The 21,581-nt window shown below is 44.0% G+C and overlaps 1 protein-coding gene across 1 annotated transcript in view; it reads right to left on the minus strand.

Moving 5' to 3' along the window:
- Positions 1-281: 281 nt before the first annotated feature.
- PCP4 (Purkinje cell protein 4) overlaps positions 282-21,581 on the minus strand; it is a 48,596-nt gene continuing 27,296 nt past the window's right edge. The window contains exon 3 of the mRNA XM_038140382.1: positions 282-1,089. Within this exon, the coding sequence (XP_037996310.1) occupies positions 962-1,089 (128 nt within the window). The 3' untranslated portion in view covers positions 282-961. The remainder of the gene's footprint in view (positions 1,090-21,581) is intronic.

Consider the following 21,581-nt stretch of genomic DNA (forward strand, 5'->3'; position numbering starts at 1 on the left):
GGCAGGCTGTCACCACTCACCTCCCCATTTCAGACACGTTGTAGCTGACCCTTTGTTGATCCAAAGCTGGGCTAGCACAGCAATAAAGGTGAATACAGAACAGTGCAAGTGGACACAGGAAGCCTGTTATGATTTACTCCTCAAACACTGAGAATAATATGGAAACACAGAGATGGCACAGAAACAGTTGCTGATTATGTAGAGACTGAAAAACTGCACCAAGAAATAGAGTTTAGACGGTCAGTTTCTATTTTTACAGAAAAAAAAAATCAATGCCAGACTTCCAAAGGTGTTTTGTGTCTGGTTTATTATTTTCTTTCCATAACAGTCAATGTGGTCCAAGATCTCTGAATGTTATCATGCAAAGAGGAAGGACAGGCACAATTTCCCCACTCAAACCACTTTATTGACACACTTGCAAGACAAAAATAAACTCCCTGCTTCCTACACCCCTCATGCCAGCTTCTGTCTGCAACTTTCCTCTTTTTTTATTTTACTTTCATCTCATTACAAGAAAGTCATTTTATTTTCACATTTTGCTGGCAGCTGGAATTCTCCAAATGAGGGAAGCAGGGCTGAGATGCATCTATCTCATCCCTCAGCAAAAATCCCTGCAACATACGGTGCTGTTATGACTCTGAGCTGTAGGTGGAGAGGGAAACAGGCATCTGGGCTGGGTTCATTTGTAACGCTGCACTTGCTGGATTAATATGGAAAGACAGATGAAGGCAGACACTTTAATTACTTCACCCTAACTTTTTATTACAACATCAAGTAAAATGGTGAGTTACAGAGGATAATGGGCGTGAAACATCTGGGATGAAGTCGCACACAAGCTCACGGGTTGTTATCTGCCAATGGGGTTTTAAATATTGATAATTTCTGTACATGCATCTTTGTGTTATTTCTGATCTTGATAAATCATCTCAGGATTACTTTGTTTTGAGCTGTGAGGTAGCTACTAGGACTGGGACCCAGCTTTTTTCTTCTGGAATTTTCTGAACTGCGACTGTATCGCCACGGCCGCCCGCTCTGTCTCTGGCGCGTCCATGTCTATGTCAAACTCCTCTTGGACCTTCTTTTGCCCATCTGCTCAAAGGAAACAGAACAAAAACATCAACAGCTTTTTCAGACAGGGATAATCACTGAACAGCACAGGTGGAAAATTCTGCTGCTTTCTCCTTCTTCCTAAAGATCCTTATTAAATACTGAGGTAAAAGCCCTTTATCCCTTAACCGTATCCAGCTCTCCATTCTCAGACCAAGGAAAAGGCATCAGTAGACACAGCCATGGCCAGGGGGAGCAGATTCAGGGAAAAAACCTGGCCCAAGTTCCATCAAACCCCTCCCAGGGACAGAGTTTGGGGAGCTGGGCACTGAGGAGCAACATCCAGAGGCTGCTCAGCACTCATCCAGTACCTGGGCAAGTCCCCCCAGCCCAGGGAGCCAACGGTGAGGGACAGAGGGACTCCTCTCTGCCACCCAGCAGGGACAACTTAAAGTTCCTTTCCAGCCTAAATTATTCTATGTTTACCCTAAAAAAAGAGGCAGATTAAAATATTTTACAGTAGAGGCATTAAGACCCTGTTCTTATCACACCTCCAACATGAGAGGAAGAGATAATACTTCCTAAGGCTAATTTCCATCCTTTCCACTCGTTTCCTGCCTCATCCCTTCCAACACGCACAGCTCTTCCCCTCTGAATCATTTATGTCCAATCTCTCCACCACTGTGCTGCTTCCCTCACTTCTCTCCAGGCTCTGCTCTTGTCTTTCATCCTCAATCCTTGGCTCTTTGCCTTCCTTTATTCCCAGGCCTCAGCCTTCCCTTCAGCTGCATTCGGCCTCCACGTGGCCAACCCAGCTGACTCTGCTGAATTTTCCTTCACCCACCTACGAGTTAAAAGTGCAGCCCTGGGAAAATTCCTGCCCTGGTTGCAAAGAGAACCCTAAACTGCCTGGACTGAGGTGGTGTTCGCCCCACTAACCTTGTCACAGCACCACGTTTTTTCACCATAAACTGGTTTGTTAAACTCACTGATGTAACTGCTGTGTGCCAGCCTGCAGTGCACGTCACACCAGGAGTCTGCAGGGAGCTCTGCTTGGGGGAATTCACTCGTTTTGAACCACTTTGCTTTTAATTCTTGACATTAATATCTCCAGGATGCTCATCCCCAAGTAGCGTTAATGCAAATAAAGGCAGCGCAGTCAATGTATTATTAAAATGAAAACAAACTTGTGCCCCATTGTCCTGCACACTAGAAAACAGGGATGCCACTCCATACTTTTAGCATGAATCCTGCAGGATTTCTTGCCTTTATTTCTCATTCTTATGCAAATCTCAGTTTTTGTGTCCATTTTCTATTCTAAACTGAGGAAATATTTAAAGGGAAGGTTTTGCAATATCCCATATTGATTTTATTTTAACTACACTAACCAAATAAATGCAGCTATGCTAACGTAAGAGAAACGTTCACTTAGTATTTTGTTTTATTTAGAAAACATTTAAGAAGAAAGATGAAAATGGAAGAAGAAAGAGAAAATCTGGATTAAAAGAACAGCTTGAGAGCTCACCAAATTTTATTATACAGGCTAATGAAAAGCTAAGCTATCAAAACAAAGATTTTTGTGGAACAAAATCAATCCATTAACTTTATGTCATTACATCACAGAATCATGTCATTAAATCTGAGAATCTGCATGGTTTGTGTAGCTATTCAAGCAATACAACCACATTAGTACAGAAATACAATTATAGTTTATCTTCCATGGGGAAAGGGACGTGAAGGTCAGAAGTGACACAGCCAAGGAGAAAGTGGAACTGATTTTTATTTGGTGTTTATGGGTTAAAGGGAACCTAACAGTAAAAGTGGAGCCCATCCATTGATTTTAGCCTTTCAGTGCAATAATTGCTGTCCTTTGGAAATGCCCGTTGGGAAAATGGGATGGGGGGGATGAACAGACACAATTGGGTCTGTACCTCTTGGAGAAATCTGGCTTGTACAGCTCAGTTCCTATTACAGCCAAGTTTTAGCACTATCCTAACTTGCAACAGTGACTCAGCAATCTCCCGTTAACACTTAAGAAAATGCAGCATTTAGAGTAATTTGTCTCTAAAATTTCCAGGACACTTAAATTTTTGCTCGATGTGTACCATCATCACTGCCTTAAAATCAACTGTAATACAAGAATTTACAATACCTCAAGGTGTGACTTCCTTTTATTTCTTTTGACCTACAATTGTTGACATCAAAACCAAAATTCCATATGAGCTCTTCCTGTATTTCTATTTTCCTGTCACCACTGAGAAACGGTAGGACGAGAAGTTTTCAGCCATGGCTTGGACTTGTAAATTAAGAAATTAGAAGTGCTCAAATGGGCCAAGATATTTATATGAATAAAGGAGAAATTCATAATTAGCAGATGGTAGGGAAATATAATGATTACACATATGTGCATAATACACATTATAAAACAACATGTGCATTATCTATATAGGTAATGTAATATAATGGACATATCTGTATAATTTTCTTTCTCCCTATGCCCATATTTCACTTTTTTATACATGGATGGTCCATCCACATTTCTATACATAGAAAATACATAATATATAATTGCACAGACATATTTGCTTAAAGAATTTAAAGTCCTATGTTAAACTGAAAAGAGCTGCATTGGGTATTTCCCAAATTTTGGGAGTGGATTTTCTTGGAGTTCTCCCCAAACCATTTCCTATTGATACCTGTCACAACACAGATACTTTACCAGATGGACTGTCAATCTGAAGAGAAAATTCAGTGGGGTGCCAGCTCAGGCTTTGTCTAAGGGAATAAAATTTTAGCTTTTACCTTGAGCTGCTTCCCTAAAAGCAGTTTTGTGATTTAAAAAATATCACACCCTGCAAACAACACAGTTTTACTGGTTGGGAGCAGGAGTTCCAACTCCTTTGTGATAGAGGAGCTGGAACCAGGTGATCTTTAAGCTCCCTTCCAACCCACACCATTGTCTGATTCTACAAATTAGGAATTAACCAATTAATTACAATGGAAACCCAGCCTGGGCTCAGGACCTGCACACACTAGAAATCACCTCACTGCACTGATAAAAAGATTAAAGCCTTTTTGCACCCTCCCTACTCCATATCCACCCCTGCCACAGTAACTTTTACCTGTCAGAAGTTGTTCACATATCTCAAGCGTGCAGGCTGCTGGATTTGAGTCCTCAAGTCATTAAATTTCTGCAGAGAGCTGAAAGCATGCCTGCAGAAATGCTCCTCTTTCATGCACTCCTGGTTTTCCTTTCACAAGGGATAATTAGCTTGGAAATGGTCTGAAAACCCAGGAAATTCTTGCTCTCAGCAGGCCAGAGCACAGGTAAGCACTGGCAGGAGTTTTACTCCTGGACTTGATTTTTTCATTCCTGCTGGTGGGGGCCAACCATTCTGATAACAAACCACATTCTTCCAAGCTGCCTTTATGTGGCAACAAAAGTGGATCAGGATTCCCTCCCCACCCTCTGCCACACAACCTTTGGTTGGTATCTTCACTTTCTAAATTAAATGATGATTCCTTCCACATGGATATCTGAGGATCCCTGGACTACACCCACCCCCAGGAGAAAACCAGGGAAAACAAAACTGTTGTCAGCGGACTTAAAACTCACGAGCTTCTTGTGATTTTACAGGATTCAGAGATGGCTGATGAGCCCTGGCCTGCATTTTCTGCTTTCTCAGGGGGGATCTGCTTTCATTAGCACCACAACAAATAAATCCCCCTAACCCTTCCCACTGAACTCAGCTATGGCAAGGCTTTCCCTGAAAGATTCCTTCATACTTTGCAGGACTCTTCTGACACCCTGACCAACCAGGGCAGCCAGTGCTTGTCCCTGCTGGGCTCTGATCACTGGCCATAACAGAAGATTGTTACCCAATGAATTTCCCAAAATCCCGTTTAACTATGGACTGGCTCTGGTGCCAATTGAGGCAAATGTGATCAAAACTGATCAAAACTCCTTAGAGAACAACATCAACTGCCTGCTGACGAGGGGCACCCCACACCCCAGCACCATCACACTGCAGGGCTGGAGTCAGAGACAATTTGTAGGGCACAGGTTTTCCCTCACCACAGGCAGCACTCATCCCAGCAGGAGAGCCTGAAGCAGCAACTAATGAGCTGCTTTCCAAGTCTCCCATCATCTTGCACTGCTGCAGCTGAAAAAAGATCTGTGTTTTCCCTTTCCAGATGAAACGGCACTAGAATGCTGTCTCCATGATCTGCTACAGCGCCTTGTGATCCATGGCAAACACTGGATGGATAATGAAGCTGAGGGAAAACAATAAAATCTTACACATAAATCTACCCATCAAACTCTGAAGAAATGTGCTGCAAATGTAATTACTCACAAATGTGCCTCCAGCTATTTCTTTCATTTACTTTTCAGCTATGAAGTAGAATGAATTGTGATAACGCTGGGAAAAGGAAACATTGTGTATTCCATATGGGCCAAAAGTTAAAGCAGTCTTTTGTGACATTTGAACACAGCCCAAACAGACCAGTCCTTCCCAAAACTGCTCAGGGAAGGAAAAAGGTTAGTGGGGTGGAAAAGGCGACTCAGTCTTTATTCTCAGAAATTCCCATCTTCCAGATGAAACAGAAATTGCTCGTCACATTCTGGAAAACCATTCAGCATGAAAAATCTCATGGGCTGAAGCCTCTACCTGGCATTTCATGTCTCAGGTGCCATCCTCTGCCCTTGCTCACCCTGCTCACGTCTAACAGGAATTATGGACCAGATTGAAGATGGAATATACACTCATAAAAACACTGCATTTTTCAGGGGCTAAACTGCAGCGTTTGGGAAAAAAGATTCAATGGAGTGTGGGACAGAATCACGGTGCCAGAAGCAGTGTTTTGCCTCAGGCAGGATCATTACCTCCCACTGCTCCAAAGATTTTTCAAGCTGTGACAATCTTTATCCCAAGCTATTACACCAGCCTGTCCAATGAGGCAGAACAGCCCCTAATTAAAGAAGACCAAAATGGGCAGGAATCACATGGATGTTGACATCCATGTGCAGCATTATCTTTATGTGATGGGAAGAGTCATTTTGTCTGCCCAGACTCCACAGAGCAACCAGCCAGCTGGAGAAAACATATGGATGCTCAGAGGTGTGGAGGCCACATTTAATTCCTCACAAGAAACAGTTTTAAAAGCCAAGAATTGGTTTTGGCCGTTCTTTCCCCTCTGTATCTATTTGAGGGTGAGGAAGTAAATGACTCGTTTTTTAAGGGAGATATAGAATCATGGAATGGCCTAGGTTGGAAGGGACCTCAGAGATCATCCAGTGCCACCCCTGCCATGGGCAGGGACACCTTCCACTGTGCCAGGCTGCTCCAAGCCCCAGTGTCCAACCTGGCCTTGGGCACTGCCAGGGATCCAGGGGCAGCCATAAAATTTCTGGGCAAACTGTTACAGTTCCTCACTAAGCTCACAGTAGAGAATTTCTTCTAATGTCTAACCTAAACCTACTCTCTGTCACTTTGAAGCCATTCCCCCTTGTACTTGGAATTGTCTCTCTCTTCCCATCTCCTCCAGGCCCTGCAAGGCCACCCTGAGCTCAGCCCAAAGCTTCTCCTGTGCAGGTGAACAATGCCAGCTGTGCCAGCCTTTGCTGCCAGCAGAGCTGCTCCAGCCCTCTGCTCATCCTGGAGCCTCCTCTGGGCTCTCTGCAGCAGCTCCAGCTCCTCCCAGGGCTGGGCCCAGGGCTGGGGCAGCAGAACCCCACAACCCTCCTGGCAGGGACTTGTGCAGAGCCACAAGGTCCCCCCTGAGCCTCCTTTGCTCCAGGCTCAGCCCCTTCCCAGCTCCCTCAGCCCCTCCTGGGGCTCCAGCCCCTTCCCAGCTCCCTTCCCTGCCCTGGACACGTTCCAGCCCCTCCAGGTCTCTCCTGCAGGAGCAGAACTGGCCCCAGCCCTCGAGGGGCCTCTCAGAGCCAGCCCAGAGGGACAATCCCTGCCCTGCTCCTGCTGGACACACAATTCCTCATCCAGCCCAGCTGCCATCAGCCTTCCTGGCCACAACCATTCAGCTCATCATTCATTAATAAGCACAGAATTTTTCTCTAATTAGATTAGGAACAACAGTAATTTTCCTTCCTGCTCATTAGAAGTGCTGCAGGGTGAGATGCTCGTTTTGTGACAAGGACTCCATCCCCAAAGCTGTTCCTGTTTTGTCACTCCAAGAGGAACCCAGACATTCCAGGGCCACCTTCCAGAGTCCAGGGCTCCCTGTTGTGTTTGTCAGGAGAGAGGCACTCGATGGTGGGGAATTACAGCTTTACAAAAGGTGTTTTTCTTTTCAGGTTTTCGAAGGTGGAAGATGCTGGGGAAATGTGAAGTCCACAAAGGAGCCATCTCTGAAACTGAAAAGCAACCCCTGGAGCTCAGCTGTCTCCTGAGACTTCAAAAGCTCCATGTGGAAAAAAAATAAAAGTTATTATTAAGGATAAGACCAAATGTAACATCTATTTTTATCTGAACTACACCAACTGGCCCCAGAATATCACTCAAAGCAAGCCAGAAATAATTAATATCATTTGATTCAACTGTAAATTACAATTTGGTATAAAAGAACATGACCTTATTAGGCAACCAGAATCTTTTATTTTTCAAATTGACCTTTACTTTCAGACTATGGTGTTGCTATCTCGAACTCGAAAAATTAATTTTGCTGTAAAAAATAATGGTTGTTCTTCTATAATTTTTAAAATGTTATTTCAGCACCAGGCTTTTGAAATGTCTGATTAATCTTTTTTTTTTTCCTGGTTGTAATAATGTTTGAGAACAGGAATATTATTTCTGACATAAGATAAATGAAGTAGTACAAAAAAGATGTACATTGGGGTAATATAATGGACCAGAAAAGAATAGCAATAAAATTCAGTTTACAAAAATTGCATTCTCAAGTAGATTGTAGCCAACTACAGATGAATTGATTTTGCTCAACAATTAATAAAGAGACAAATATTGTTTTTCCTTAAATGCTAATATTATTTAAGCAATTATTCCTCGTCGTCAAAGTAATTAATGGATCACTGCCAGCCTTTTAAAATGGTTTACAAACACATAACTGATGCACAGACAGGTACATAATTCATGGGAGGCATTCTGGGAATGAAACCAGAGGCCCTAATTCACATTCCCTCATGGGGATCAAACTTTGTGCAAGTTTTACTGGGAACCTGGCAAATAAAACCAGCCCGTTTTCAGCTTTGTAATCTCATCTCTTACCAGCTAAAGCTGGGTCTGAGGGGTGCTAAACTGGAAAATTCATTGGGAGCTCTGGGGTCTGAAGGGAAATGGTGCTGGGGAGCAAGTGCTGGCACTGACACAGAATCACAGAATTTCCTGACTTGGAAGGGCCCCCCAAGGACCACAGAGTCCAGCTCCTGCCAGGTCCCTTTGTCCCTGCAGAACGACACCCCAGCAGCAGGGATAACACACCCAGCCCTAACTCAGCCTCTCCTGCAGGTCAAGATGCCAAAATCCTCCTCACAAATTCAGCCCGGAGCTGTGGGAGTCTCATTCTGCAGCTGCCCATGATGCCCAAGGCTCCAGCCAAGTTTGAAACGGGAATTGTTACAACGTGGTTTTAATTTCCTCTGCAATTTCCAGGTCTCATTTCCCGGTTAAACACTGTGCCTTTAACCAGCTTTGCTGTGGAGGGAGCTGCATGAAGCAAGCTGCCCTCCCGACTGGCTCCTCCACTGCTTGATTAATATATGATCAGTTATTTCCCTATTATGGTAGCATGCAGGCGCTCCCAGCCCGAGCTGGGAGCCCTAATGTGGTTACGAATGCAGAACAATAAATTCTTTCCCCTCCACCACCCCTCGGTGCTCTGACCTTTGCAAAAGTGTCTTCAGCAGTAACGTTTAAAATAACAACGGGAGAACTTCCTCGGGGCTACCTCGACACCAGCACATTATCCAAGGCCCCGGCACAGCTCAGGCATCATCCACAGCTTCCCTAAATATCTGAGAGCTGCTGCAGCCACGGGCATGGCTGGGATTGCTGCAGACAGACTCTGCCAAGGGACTGTGGTGGCAGAGGGTGGGAACCCAGGGGTGGGTTATTCACATGCCCTCTGAACAGAGAGAAGCTGTGAGAGAAGCAGAGAAAAGAAGGAGCAAAACAATTCTTATCTCATTTGCTGCTCCCGGTGTTTTGCACGTGTGGAATGTGTTGGGAAAATTGTTCACCTGAAGTGAGTCCTTAATTGGTCTCCAGTGATGGTTGTTTATATTAATTGGCCTTTTGGGTCAAAGCCGTGTCCTGACTGTTGGGGGACAGTCAAAAGTTTTCTTTAATATTCTTCAGTATTCTTTGTAGTAGAGTTACAGTATAGTATAATGTAACATAATGTAGTTTTAATAAAGTTCAGTTTCCGAAGCCTTGGAGTCAGATGCCAATCATTTTCCTTCCTCTGGAGCGCCTGATTTTACTATACTGGGGTGTGGAGGGAAAGAGAGTTCAGCCCTTTTGATTCAAGCCATGCTGCACCATTTTGCACCAAAACCATATAAAAGGCTCTAAACACATTTTGTTTTCTAAGAGGGATGTTGCCCCCAGCATTGTGGAAACCCAGGGCCCTGGGAATATTTCTCTGTCTGCTCTGGGGTGCCCTGACCCCCAGGGCAGCACTGACTCTGACCCTCATTCATGGAGAAAGTTTCCTAAACTTCAAGACAGACTGGAATCCACAAAAGTGTGAAATGGATTATAGAGAGCAGTGTGGGTGTGTCACTTGGGGAGAAATTTAGGTTTTGGGATGTTTAGTATGTTGTGGATGGAAGCAGGATGGAGGGCACAGGGTGTGGTGCTGGGTTTCTTCTTCATGCTTCTCCTTCCTTCTTCTCCATGGGTTTGGGTGGCATTTTGGAATTGGGCAGAAAAGTCCACATTGCGGCTGTTTGGGATCAGTTGTTGGGTTAAAAGAGAAAATAATCTAGGTATCAGTTCTTAATTGGATAGTTTAGTCTTTAAAGACCTTGTAAGAAGAGATTGTTAGCCATTTGTGCCTCCTGAAAAGCTGTCAAACTCACAGCAGTGAGACTGTTTTACTGATAAGAAATAATAAACACCTGAGTCCGAACATGAAATACTGTCTGAAGTGCCTTCAATCCAGACCCAGAGAAACCCACAACTGGTACCCCCACACAGCACTTCCACACACTCTCCTCTCCAGACTGCAAAGGCACTGCTTCAGAATGAGCTGGCACTCGCTGCTAATTGTGGGATGACCGATGATACCTGAGAGCACTCGCCAGGAAAACACGAAACAGAGGATTTTATCTTCCAGCGCGGCACTGCCTCCCTCAGCTTTGCTTTCCAGGGATGCTCCCTCAAGAGCAGCTGGGGAAGGAGCTCGGAGAAGTGGCAGCTATCACAACATGCCACACAGGAGTGGCAGGAAAGGGGGATCAAACCCGTGCCTGCCAAAGTGACAGGCGCTGGGGAAGGTGGCAGGGGTTACAGAGCAAAACCTGTCACTCACACAAAGGAGAGGAATCAATCAAAAGCACCGTGGTATGGAGTCAGAAGACGGTTTTTTCCACGCACAAAGAAGAGTGAGACTTTGCCCTGCTCATCTTCAAAGTGGAAAATGATGGCATTTACTTGGAGTGACTGGATACCAGCATATCTGTTAGCAACTAATGAGAGGCTATTTTAAGTTTACAGGGTGATTTTAATAAAAACTACTTTATCAGCACTTGGAAAGTCACAGTGAGAAAACACTCTCCTCTTGTAAAATCTATCACAGCTTTTAATTACAAATGACTTAATCCCACACTCAGAGGGGTGAGGTACAGGGACTGAGCTTTGCCATTCAATATCACATTCTGCAGCAAAGGAGACATTGCAGAGAAATTCTTCCCTGGGAGGGTGGGCAGGCCCTGGCACAGGTGTCCAGAGAAGCTGTGGCTGCCCCTGGATCCCTGGAAATGTCCAAGGCCAGGCTGGACAGGGCTTGGAGCAGCCTGGAACAGTGGATATTCCCTTCCTATGGCAGAGGTGGTTGGAATTTGAGCTTGAAGACCCCTTCCAGTCCAAACCATTCTATAATTCTATTTCAGTATCTTCTAAGCCTTGTAAATATTATCAGTAAGAACCACTTTGCTGCACAGATTAAGTGCAAGAAACAAACAACTTTAATAATGGCCAAACAGTGCAGCTTTTATTTGCACAAACGTGGGCATTGCTCATGATGCAATAGGATAAATTGATTTAGCATAATCACACCAGAAAAAAAGCCACTGCTTTAACACATGTACCAAGTTTTTTTAACATCTTGCACTACCTGCCAGTTTGGGGATGCTTGTGGAGGTAACTAGTCAATAATTGGGTAGAAGTGGAACTTGTGAGGTTAAAAATGCCCAAGGAAGTATCTGGAGTTCTTCAGTGACAGAACAGAATTGTCAGAGGGTAAAAACAGGCTGGGATGAACAAACCTGCTCTAAGTCATTCCTTTAGGAGAGCATTTGGCAAAAGAAAATTTGTCACCCCTCCATAAAACCAAACTCATCCCTTCAGGAGAGCCCCACAGATGTGATGGATGTAAAATCCAGACTTCTGGAGCAGCTCCAAGGTAGTTCAGCCTGAGCAAACACCAGGAAACTCTGATGGACATCAATTTACCATGAAACTTGGCCTGCCTGTGGGTCTTACATGCTCCTGCATCACTTGGCTTTGTCACTTCTGCTCCAGCATCCACAAGTTCAGCCAGAGTGCTGGATAGACTCAGTCTGACCAGAAGTTTTACTGAATGTTCCACAGAATGAAATTTTCTCACAAAAGGTACAGAATTTTAACATCTCTGACTCCTGAAAGCAGTCACCCAGCTGTAGTTTTCCACCACAAAGCAAAGAAATCCTGTTGCAGGCGGGCTGGTTCTAGGAAATTTCCACTGCTTTCTTTTGCTTGGGCTCTTACCCGAACAGAATCATTAATTTGAGTTTACATGTCTCCACTGAACACAAAGAGCCACATTCTCTGTTTATTTCCCCTGCAGGCTGGCTTGCTTAACTTTCTTAGGAAGAGAGGAGGGGCTGCTCAGGAGAATGTGGGATAACACTGAAACAGCAGCAAGGAGGAGATAAATTAAGATCCAGTGGCAATGTGGCTCTGAAAGAGGATGAGAAGGAATTAAATGCTGGAGGGTACTGTGAGTATGTTCCAGTATGTTCCAGGCTGTCTTGCCCAAGAGCCACTTGGAAAGCCATGTCACACGTTCTGCAGAAGCTTATTAAGCCAAATATTTCAAAACCAGATTCTAGGTAAAAAGATCTGGCCAATTTCTAGGGGAGGAAAATCCTTAATCTAACTTAGAATCATAGAATCATTCAGGTTGGAAAAGATCTTTGAGATCATCAAGTCCAGCTGTAAAGGAAGCCAAACTTGAATGTGTTTAGAAATGGAGAAAAGCAAGGATTCCAAGGGTGCGATTCCAACAGTTTTTTGGACAGCGTGAATGTCACCCTTGAATCCCCTTCCTTCACTGCTTAATTCTCCATTAGTGTTAAAGGCAGCTCAGAGGGACTGGTTCAGATGTAGGTATTGTTCTTTAAATGAGTTACATTGCCTGAGCCTGAGTGGTGCCTGAACTACACACTGTAGAATTTCAGATGAACACACTTATCTGCTATTTCATGAGAAATTCTTTCTCACCAAATGAATTATTTAGCCCTTATGAAAAGTACTACACTGAAACTGCAGCAGCTAAGAAATCTTGTTTGCTCCAGGAAGGAAGAAAATAAAATAAAGGTAGGCACACTTTCTCTCAAAACTCCGTGTGCTCTGATCCCACGGGATGGAGAAGAAGAGAACAGCTCACCTTCAGCAGAGGGTCAGAATGAACATTTGTTCCCTCTGCTGAGATGGCCAGGGAAGCTGCCAGTTGTGGAGCTGATCTGGATCCTCTCATGCTCCCTCAGGAGCTGACTGAACAGTGTGCATACACTTTTCTTTTTATAGAAATATAGTTGAACAGACAAAAAAACCTGTATCAGCACCTCTCGCTCTCGTTTCAATTTAATTCAGAGATAGTGAATTTTTGTGTACACTGTGTGCCTTTATGTGTACATCAATAAGACTCCTTCTATACCTCTAATAAGGGATTACAGCTAACACCACGACAAGCAATATCAAATGCTTCATGTGAACAAGCAGCCAAATGACAGTTTCTGTGAGAGCTGTAATTGAATTCAGCAGCTACAGCAAACACCAAACCTCTGCTCTGCTACTTAGCTAAGAGTGAGCCAGGTGATGGCTGCTGCCATCCTGAAGGGTGGAGGTGCTCCAAGGAACCTTGCTGAACCAAGGAACCTTGCTGCACCCAGCATGTGGCAAAGGCAGCCAAAACAGCGCTGAGAATGCGGGAGGAATAAAATGTGGGTGTCAGATGAGCTGGGTGGCCATCTGTAGAAGGCAAGAACACTTTAAAAGGTATTGCCATGATTCTCATGGCTGATCCAAGCCAAGGAACACTGACATCACACTGGGATCTGCATGCAGAGCTCAGAAAACCACAGTGACCACCTCCTAGGGCATCTCCCCAACATGGTGCACTCAACAGAGAACTCTGATTTCACAGCACAGTCACACTCACACATTCCTTACATGCCAAAGCACACAAGTTACTGCTTCATCATTCCTTAATGGAAGAAATCCAGCCTCACCACACATCCTTGCCATGTTTTTTTTTCTTTCCTCTCCCCTACTGTGGAAACTGATGCTGAGGTGGACACGACTCTTGGCTCTGACGCAGAACTGGAGCACAGCTCTGCTCTTCCACTAATTTCCTCTCCCAGAGTAATAAAAGCCACCTTATTGTCACATAGGACAATTTACTGTATAGCAAAAGGGAGTAAAAAATGGCAGTGAACAGATCCTACAGCAGAGGGGGGAATGAATCCAAAAGGGCAAGGTGTCCTTCTGAGCAGCCCTTTCATTACCCAAAGGCAGTTTCTGTACTGGGAGCCTAAAGCCTGGAATTGTAACGAGTCAATACCAAAGCTCTGTGGGATTTCTTGTCCCCTGCCTTTAGCCTCTGTATTTATTGAGTGAGGACTGATGGTTGTAGGGTAATGTAATTTTCCAAGCCTTTCCAAAGCAGCAGAGATAATGAGCAAGGTCGGGCTCCAAAGCCACTAGACAGTACTTCAAATCCTACTTCTGCTTTTTTTTTTTCCCCTTTCCCCCCACCTCATAAAAAAACAGAATTCCAAACCTGCTAGGTCCTAGGCACTGACTCAGCAACATCCTCTTTTGAACTCGATGCTATTTCAGAAAAGGGTGGAGGGGTTGTTCTCCCTTAAGAGTGCAGTTCTGTGTTCTGACAAGCATCTGACTAAAGCGTAGATCATTAATGCTGCCTTGCAGTGGGTTTATTCTCAGGTGTGTAGCAAGGAGGAGTATCCACCTTTTTATAGCCTGTGTATTGATTAATCACACCCACACACCTTTTTATTTTATTTTTTATTTTTTTTGTTAATGTGGGTAAAAGCAAGCATGTTTTTCCAATAAAGGAAAGAGAAAGCGGGTCCATATTCCGAGCTCTCTATCTACATCAGGAGGTTATGGAGCAGGGAAGTGAAAATGGTCTCATTATCCTGACAGATGGTGCACTTAACAAACCCACACAGAACACTGAGGACACAAAGGAAGGTTGTACGTGCTGGAAGTGTGGTGCATTTCTGAGCTGCCAGAGAAGTGGTGTGTGAGGTACCATACTGGCCCTCCAGCCTTGCTGCTTTCCAGTCCTCAGAGCTGGAACAAATCCCTTTTGTCATCCTCTGCCTCCTTCTCCAGAAGGGACTGTCCCCTCTTTTAATCCTCCCATCCTGCAACATCTCAAAGGAAGCTCAGAAAGATTCCTCTGTAATTTCAATTTCTTTTCCAATGCAAAAACATGTTGAGGCAAAACAAAACAAAAAGCAAGTTTTATTAATATGAGCTGTCTAGAAGAAAAGGAGGCTTCCTATTCATCTTGGTTTTCACCTCACTAAGTTTTCACCTGGTGCCTTTTAACAACGGCTATTTAAAATCAATTTTATCAGGAGGGGTGGCCATTGATTTAGCTAAGTGCTGCAACTGCAATTAGAAAGTTATTAAACCCTGTGCCAGACAGACTAATTGACATGAAAATCTGACTGAGGCCGGGGGATAAAGGTTTCCCTCCTGCTTCAGCTGTAAGTTTATTGCACACATAAAGCTATCTTAAAAGAGCATTCAGGTTACAAAGTTAAACGTGAGAAAGTTAACAAATGACAAAAAGAACTGATACCATTAGGCAAAATTAACTGAATCGTTGAGTGGGAAACTTGAATTTTTGACATTGAAACTTCCATGGTCTTAGGAGCACAGTGTTTCCTAGATTTAAAGCAAAAAAAAAAAAAAGTATTTTGATGCAACATATGGACACCCACATGGCTCCCCAGCACTGCTGCTGGGAACTGTTAAATCAACACCAGTTTTAATGGAGTAACTGGCGGTGGTGGGAGGCCACTGTCCTGTTCCTGAATCAGCAGCAAAGGGAATGAACTTGACTATTTTTTGGGTGGGATTCATGGAGCTGATGGGAAAGGAACAATGAGAAAGCTCTGATGCCCTCAGGTGTGGAGGCTGCTCCTGCTCCACCTCGTCCATCCCAGCTCGGGGCCAGCCCCAGCCCCCACGGTCACCACAGCTCCCGGCAGAGCTCAACAATGCTGTGTCTTTATTTGGCTATTCCTGCTCCCCAAAACTGCTCCAGGACATTCCCTAACCTCAAAATTCCAGCCCAGCCCCTTCCCACACCAGCCAACTCTTGCTCTCCTCTCCACTTCTCACATCCCAGTCCATATTCCTCCCTCTCGGTCCCGCTTCCCATCCCAAAAGTACCAAATCCTGCCTAATCCTCTGTGGTTCCAGCTTCCCGAGGAGCCCTACTGAATTCCTTTGTCATCCCATCCTTTGACCTCCCAGCTCCAGCTTCTGGAACCCTCTGGTCCCAAGCAAGCAGGCACATTTTTTTTCCTAAGCAATTGTGATGTTTTGGGAGCACAGAAAGGGCACGACCCTGCCTTTGGCTTCAGCTCCTGGCCAAAGCATTGCTGAATGTAGCAGCAATTAAGGAAAACTATGATTTCCTTAAGCCTTTCAAAGACAGTGTTGGTTTAATTGCTTTAGTGTTTACTATTTGGCTCAGTGATGGTGAGTTTTAACAGAAAAAAAAAAAAAATTAACTGCTTCACTGAACCCACACAAATGTAGGACTTGTTTAACAGATAGAAAAGTCACATCCCAGATGACAAATCTTACATTTCTGTTCAAAATGACAAAGGCTCAAAGCAGTCAAATAAAAGGCCACCAGAAATTGTTTTTAATTTCTTGATGTGCTAACATTTTGCTCAAGCCTCGTTTTTGGAAAGTACTGGAATGACTTTGCTGAACCCTTCCAAAATAATTCGGCTTGAGGCAAGCAATCAAAATGACAAATTTCAGCCTGAGCAATTGGATTTTGGCAAGGTTGTGTACAACTGAAAAGGGAGCTTTTAACCAGCAGAGTTCAGCAGCTGTTAATCGGCCTTGCCACCAGTCCAGATTGCAATAAACAAAATAAGTGCATGTAATAACAGTGAAGGAATGTAAACTAAATGAAATAAAAGTTACAGATAGCTGGAAAATCTTTAAAGGGGATAAAAATCAGAGGGTGAATGTTACTCTAGTGGTGTTTTGAGAGTTGCCAATGATTTCTTGAAGATTTAAGCACGGGAAAAAAACTGAAAACAGTTGAGTCACTTAAAATGATTACATGGAAGGCAAAAAATTAATCTGAATAGTGCTTTACACATTCTATGTTGAGGATTTCTCTCGACTTGTCTCTGCTACTCATTTAAGAATTCTCTAGAAAACATTTTCCCTTATGTGAATTTAAACCCTGACAGGCACTTTTTAAGGTCTGTCTGGATTTAGAGACATGTCAGCTTGTCAATAGAGCTGATCAGAAAGAGCACCTGAGCGGACACACACGGCTGGCCAACCTCAGATCATCTCTGATGAGTGTTTTCTGATCTAGAGAGATCCATTCTTCCTCTCCCTGCTTCTGAGGATTACAAGGACAAAGCTTACAAGCATCTGGAAGTAGGACTAAACCTTTCAAGCATCTGCTCTGCTCCAGAAAACACAAGCCTTGGTTGGTGCAAGGAAGGACTTAAGTTGGGACTCGCATCCCTCACTGCCTCCAAAGTGTTGGCATGGGCAGAAGGCACAGGATACAGCACACCCCTGTTCCACTAAAACCCAACTAATTGTCTTTACTGCTCAAATTTTAGATCTGAATGTAAACAGAACCAATTACTTCCTTTTTTCTCCTTTTTTGCTCTGAAAACACAATTACTTTCATTTCCCCTTTCCCTTTCCTTTCCTTTCCTTTCCTTTCCTTTCCTTTCCTTTCCCTTTCCTTTCCTTTCCTTTCCTTTCCTTTCCTTTCCTTTCCTTTCCTTTCCTTTCCTTTCCTTTCCTTTCCTTTCCTTTCCTTTCCTTTCCTTTCCTTTCCTTTCCTTTCCTTTCCTTTCCTTTCCTTTCCCTTCCTTCCCTTCCCTTCCCTTCCCTTCCCTTCCCTTCCCTTCCCTTCCCTTCCCCTTCCCTTCCCTTCCCTTCCCTTCCCTTCCCTTCCCTTCCCTTCCCTTCCCTTCCCTTCCCTTCCCTTCCCTTCCCTTCCCTTCCCTTTCCCCTCTCTTCTAATTCTGCTACTTTCAAAACTGCTTTGACTCCTACTTGTGTTTCCCTCCTTCCAGGTGACTCCTCACCTGGCCCTTGCTTAAACCTAGTCTAGGAAATTGACTGGAGAGGAATGAGAAACTTCGGGTGAGGGTCACCCCAAATTAGAGCATCAGTCAGGACCCTTCTTTATGGCAAATGAATTTTCTTCACTAATGACCCAGAGTGCATATTTTCCTGGGAAAATAGGAGGGGAAATGAGGCAGTCAGAGAGAGAAACAGCACTTGACCTGGCTGTGCTGGGAAGATACAAAATTCTCTGGAGGAGAAGGAATGAGAGGTGAGACAGAAGAAATGAGGGAGACAGGAAGAGGGGCAGACAGAGAAGACCCTACTTGTGGAAAAGATGAAAGGCAAACTTCAGGTTTTCTGAAGAAAGTAAGGAATAGGTGACTTGACCCATCACAGCAGCCTGGCCTGCTCGGCAGGAGTTTGGATTCATCCTGGAGCATCCCAGCACACCACGGCCTTCATCCCACTCCCATGGCACACTCACTTGTTGCCTGTAACAAGGGGTCTCAGTGGCAGGAAAATACCTACCTACACAAGCCAGTGACTGGTTAAAAACTTCAGTATTGTGAGTGAATGTCTCTTGGGCCTTGCAAAAACCAGCAGAATCCACTGCCAGGAGAGCTGTGGCAATGTGCACCAAGGATCTGAGCGTTTTCTAGTGCTCACTTCAATCTGTGCAGCCTCTCCTGATGGCAAAAAGCAAAACTTTCTCCTTTTTTTTTTTTAACCAAATCGATCAGATTTTCTCCTGAAACAACTCACTGATGAGGGCAGAACACCCTGGAGGTTTGTTTAACTGCCTGGGCTGGAAGTCCACATTGCTTTTTGTTTTTTTGTTTTGTTTTCTGGCACGCTTGGCCAAGCTTATCAAGTGTTTTGTCACATTCAGACAGCATCACTTACAACAACAAAAGGTATCCCTGACACCAGCAAATGAGGCTGGCAGCTGCATCACTCCCTTTCTCAGCAATTACACTGAAATAAAAAGAAATAAATAAACTCAGCCTTTTGCCAGAAAAAATAAAACTCTGCCAGGCCAGAACCCCCAGAAATCCACAGCACAATAGAAGCAGCTGCTCTCTAACTCAGTTTAGGTTAATTGTTGGTTTCTACTCTGCAAGTTCTGTCAAGAAATTCAGCTTCAAATATGCACCACAGTACTACAGAATCCTGCAGAAAACTACTTAGAGCCACAGAAAATTACTGTGGTGTCCAAAGAGTTGTGGGAGACTCAAAACAAGGGTCAAATTTATGGTAGTTATAAAATCTTTTCATGCCAAGTTTCAAGTAAATTTGAATGTATTTATAGTTTGGAGAGGAAAACAGTAACTTCTTAGTGGTTTCACATAGTACCCACTCAAAAATAATGGCAGTTGTGGATGTGCTTATATTTAATTTCATTTAAAGTTGAAACTTAGAAGCAAACTGAGTTGGAATTAAAAGCTCACATAAACAGTTATATGGGTGAGAAACTACAAAGCACTGGCATCCCTTGATGCAGCTTTCTTCACTGGCTTTTTTTTGTGTCTATCATCTTCTACTGGAAGAAGAAAAAGAACTAATAAAAGGAAAGAAGTAAGTATTCTAATTCCAACTCAGTCTGGACTTCAGCCAGTCCACCATGTAATAGCAAAAATGCTAATGTTAGCTGCAGTAATCTTCTTAAGATGATGAATAGAGACCAAAAATCTACACAACTCTGCTGCATCTGAGAACAGCTTCTAGACTGTGCTGTCCCCAAGGTTTGCCCGTGGCATGGGGAGGAATGGGGGGGGCAAGTGCCAAAAATTACATTTTCTTTTTGATGTTCTTCCATAATGGAATGGTTCTGAGCTGAGGAACCTCCAGAGGATTCCATCTCATGACTTAAATCTTTTGCGTTTTGTTTCTGTGCTCCCTCCTGTGAAAACCATAAATACTTACACAAGAATCGTGACACTTTTCCCTGGCATAGCTGGGGAAAAGCTTCAAAGAGGTCCAGCAGTGAGAGCAGACATGGTCCACCAAGCCTCCCACACCTGGTCCCGCTGGGCAAATGGCACAGGAATATACACCATTGTTCATGGATCATTAATCTCCAAACTCCTTCCCACTGGGGTCTAGAAAAGCAATTTCTTTCTCCTTAATTTGACAGAGGAAGGAATTTAAGCCAAAGAAGTTTGTCTGAGATGAGACCAAGTGGTGCTGATGGAGAGAATGATTGATTGGCAACGCCAGTGTCGTGCCTTCTGCTGACAGCATCCATCACCCTTTGACAGAAAAGGTCCAAACCTCCACATCTTCCATTTGTCTTCTTACCCTCTTGGCTAAAATAAGCCAGCAATGCTTTTTCCCCCCATTTCTCCACATCTCTGCCTGCCAGAGGCAGAGCTCACATGAGAGACACAGAGCTCTCACCAGAGACACAGAGTTTGGTTGTGAACAGATTCATTGGAAAGGTCACCAAGAGATTTCTGCCAGTGACAAATACAGCTGTCTGCTTGATGAATACAACGATTAGGTGAGATTAAAATACAAACTTCCTGCTGGTAATTATTCTGCTGGCTGCTAGACCCAGAGGTGGCTGCTCCAGGACACCAAACAGCCTTGGATACAGCTCAGCTCTGTCTCAAAGTCCTTCCCTTGATGGGTTCTGTCCCCCGAGAGTTGAAAAGAAGGAGGTTGTCTGATCCTCACTTGTGCTGTATGGACCTGGATAAACCAGGATGGGTTTATGTGCACCCATCATTCCTCAGGATGGGACCCAAATGCAGCTGGAGGTCTGGAATGCACACAGGTGTCTCCACACCTTCCCTCAAAGGTAGCACACCTGATAACCTACATTCAGCTCTGAAATCAAAGGCCAGAAGAATAAACAATTCTTCAGTCTTAATTAATCTCACCTCTCCCACCCTTCTGTTTGGTTCTACCACACAACAAGGGATGTGGCACAGAATTTTCTCCACAGCTAATTCCTGTAGCCCAGAATTTGCTCCATGGCCAACTCCTATAGCCCAGAATCTTCCCCACAGCCAGTCCCTGTTTCCTGTCACACACCTGGGTCAGAAATTCTCTGCAGTGTCTGTGGGCATTATAAACTAAATTTTAGGTGTCTATCAGTATGAGATCTTTACCTTCGATAAGGAGCTGCAGTGATAGTTACTGTTGGATTAGCACAGGCACATAATGAATTCCAGAATCCTGCAGGAACGTGTTGTGCTCCTGGCTATTAGCCTAGGTTTTAATTAGTTTGTGCTAATGAATATATTTGTACATGTCCTTCTTTTATTGGCAGCCTTTACAGGAGTAGTAAATTGGTCACTGTGGAGTGCCAGTGTTTCACTGAGACCTAAGGAATAATTAATGCTTTCTCCACCTAGAGTCAACCAGCAGTCTCAGGGGGTTTTAGGTATAAATTAGAATGAAAGATGAGATACTCAAAATACAGTTAGAGAACTCATTCATCAGCAGTGATTAAATAATGTCACTGTGAGACCCTGGAGAAGTGCTGAGAGCTGATTTCCAGCTCTGGAATACCCACACCATCTCCCAGGAGCTGCCAGAGCACCCTGCCCTATTTTTGTTCCCCACTGTGACTTTCAAAATGCCTTTTCCATATCCAGTGCTATCCAACTTTCTTCTGTTCTTGGAAATTCCTCCTTGGAAAATACGTATTTTTCTCAGTCTTTCCTATTCCTAACCCACTGTGGGCTGTAGGAAAAATGAACCAATGAGCCAATCAGTAAGAGTGCTTGGCTAAAGCAAATGCTT

The sequence above is a fragment of the Motacilla alba genome, chromosome 1 (genome assembly GCF_015832195.1).
Source record: "Motacilla alba alba isolate MOTALB_02 chromosome 1, Motacilla_alba_V1.0_pri, whole genome shotgun sequence".
Taxonomy (NCBI): Eukaryota; Metazoa; Chordata; class Aves; order Passeriformes; family Motacillidae; genus Motacilla; species Motacilla alba.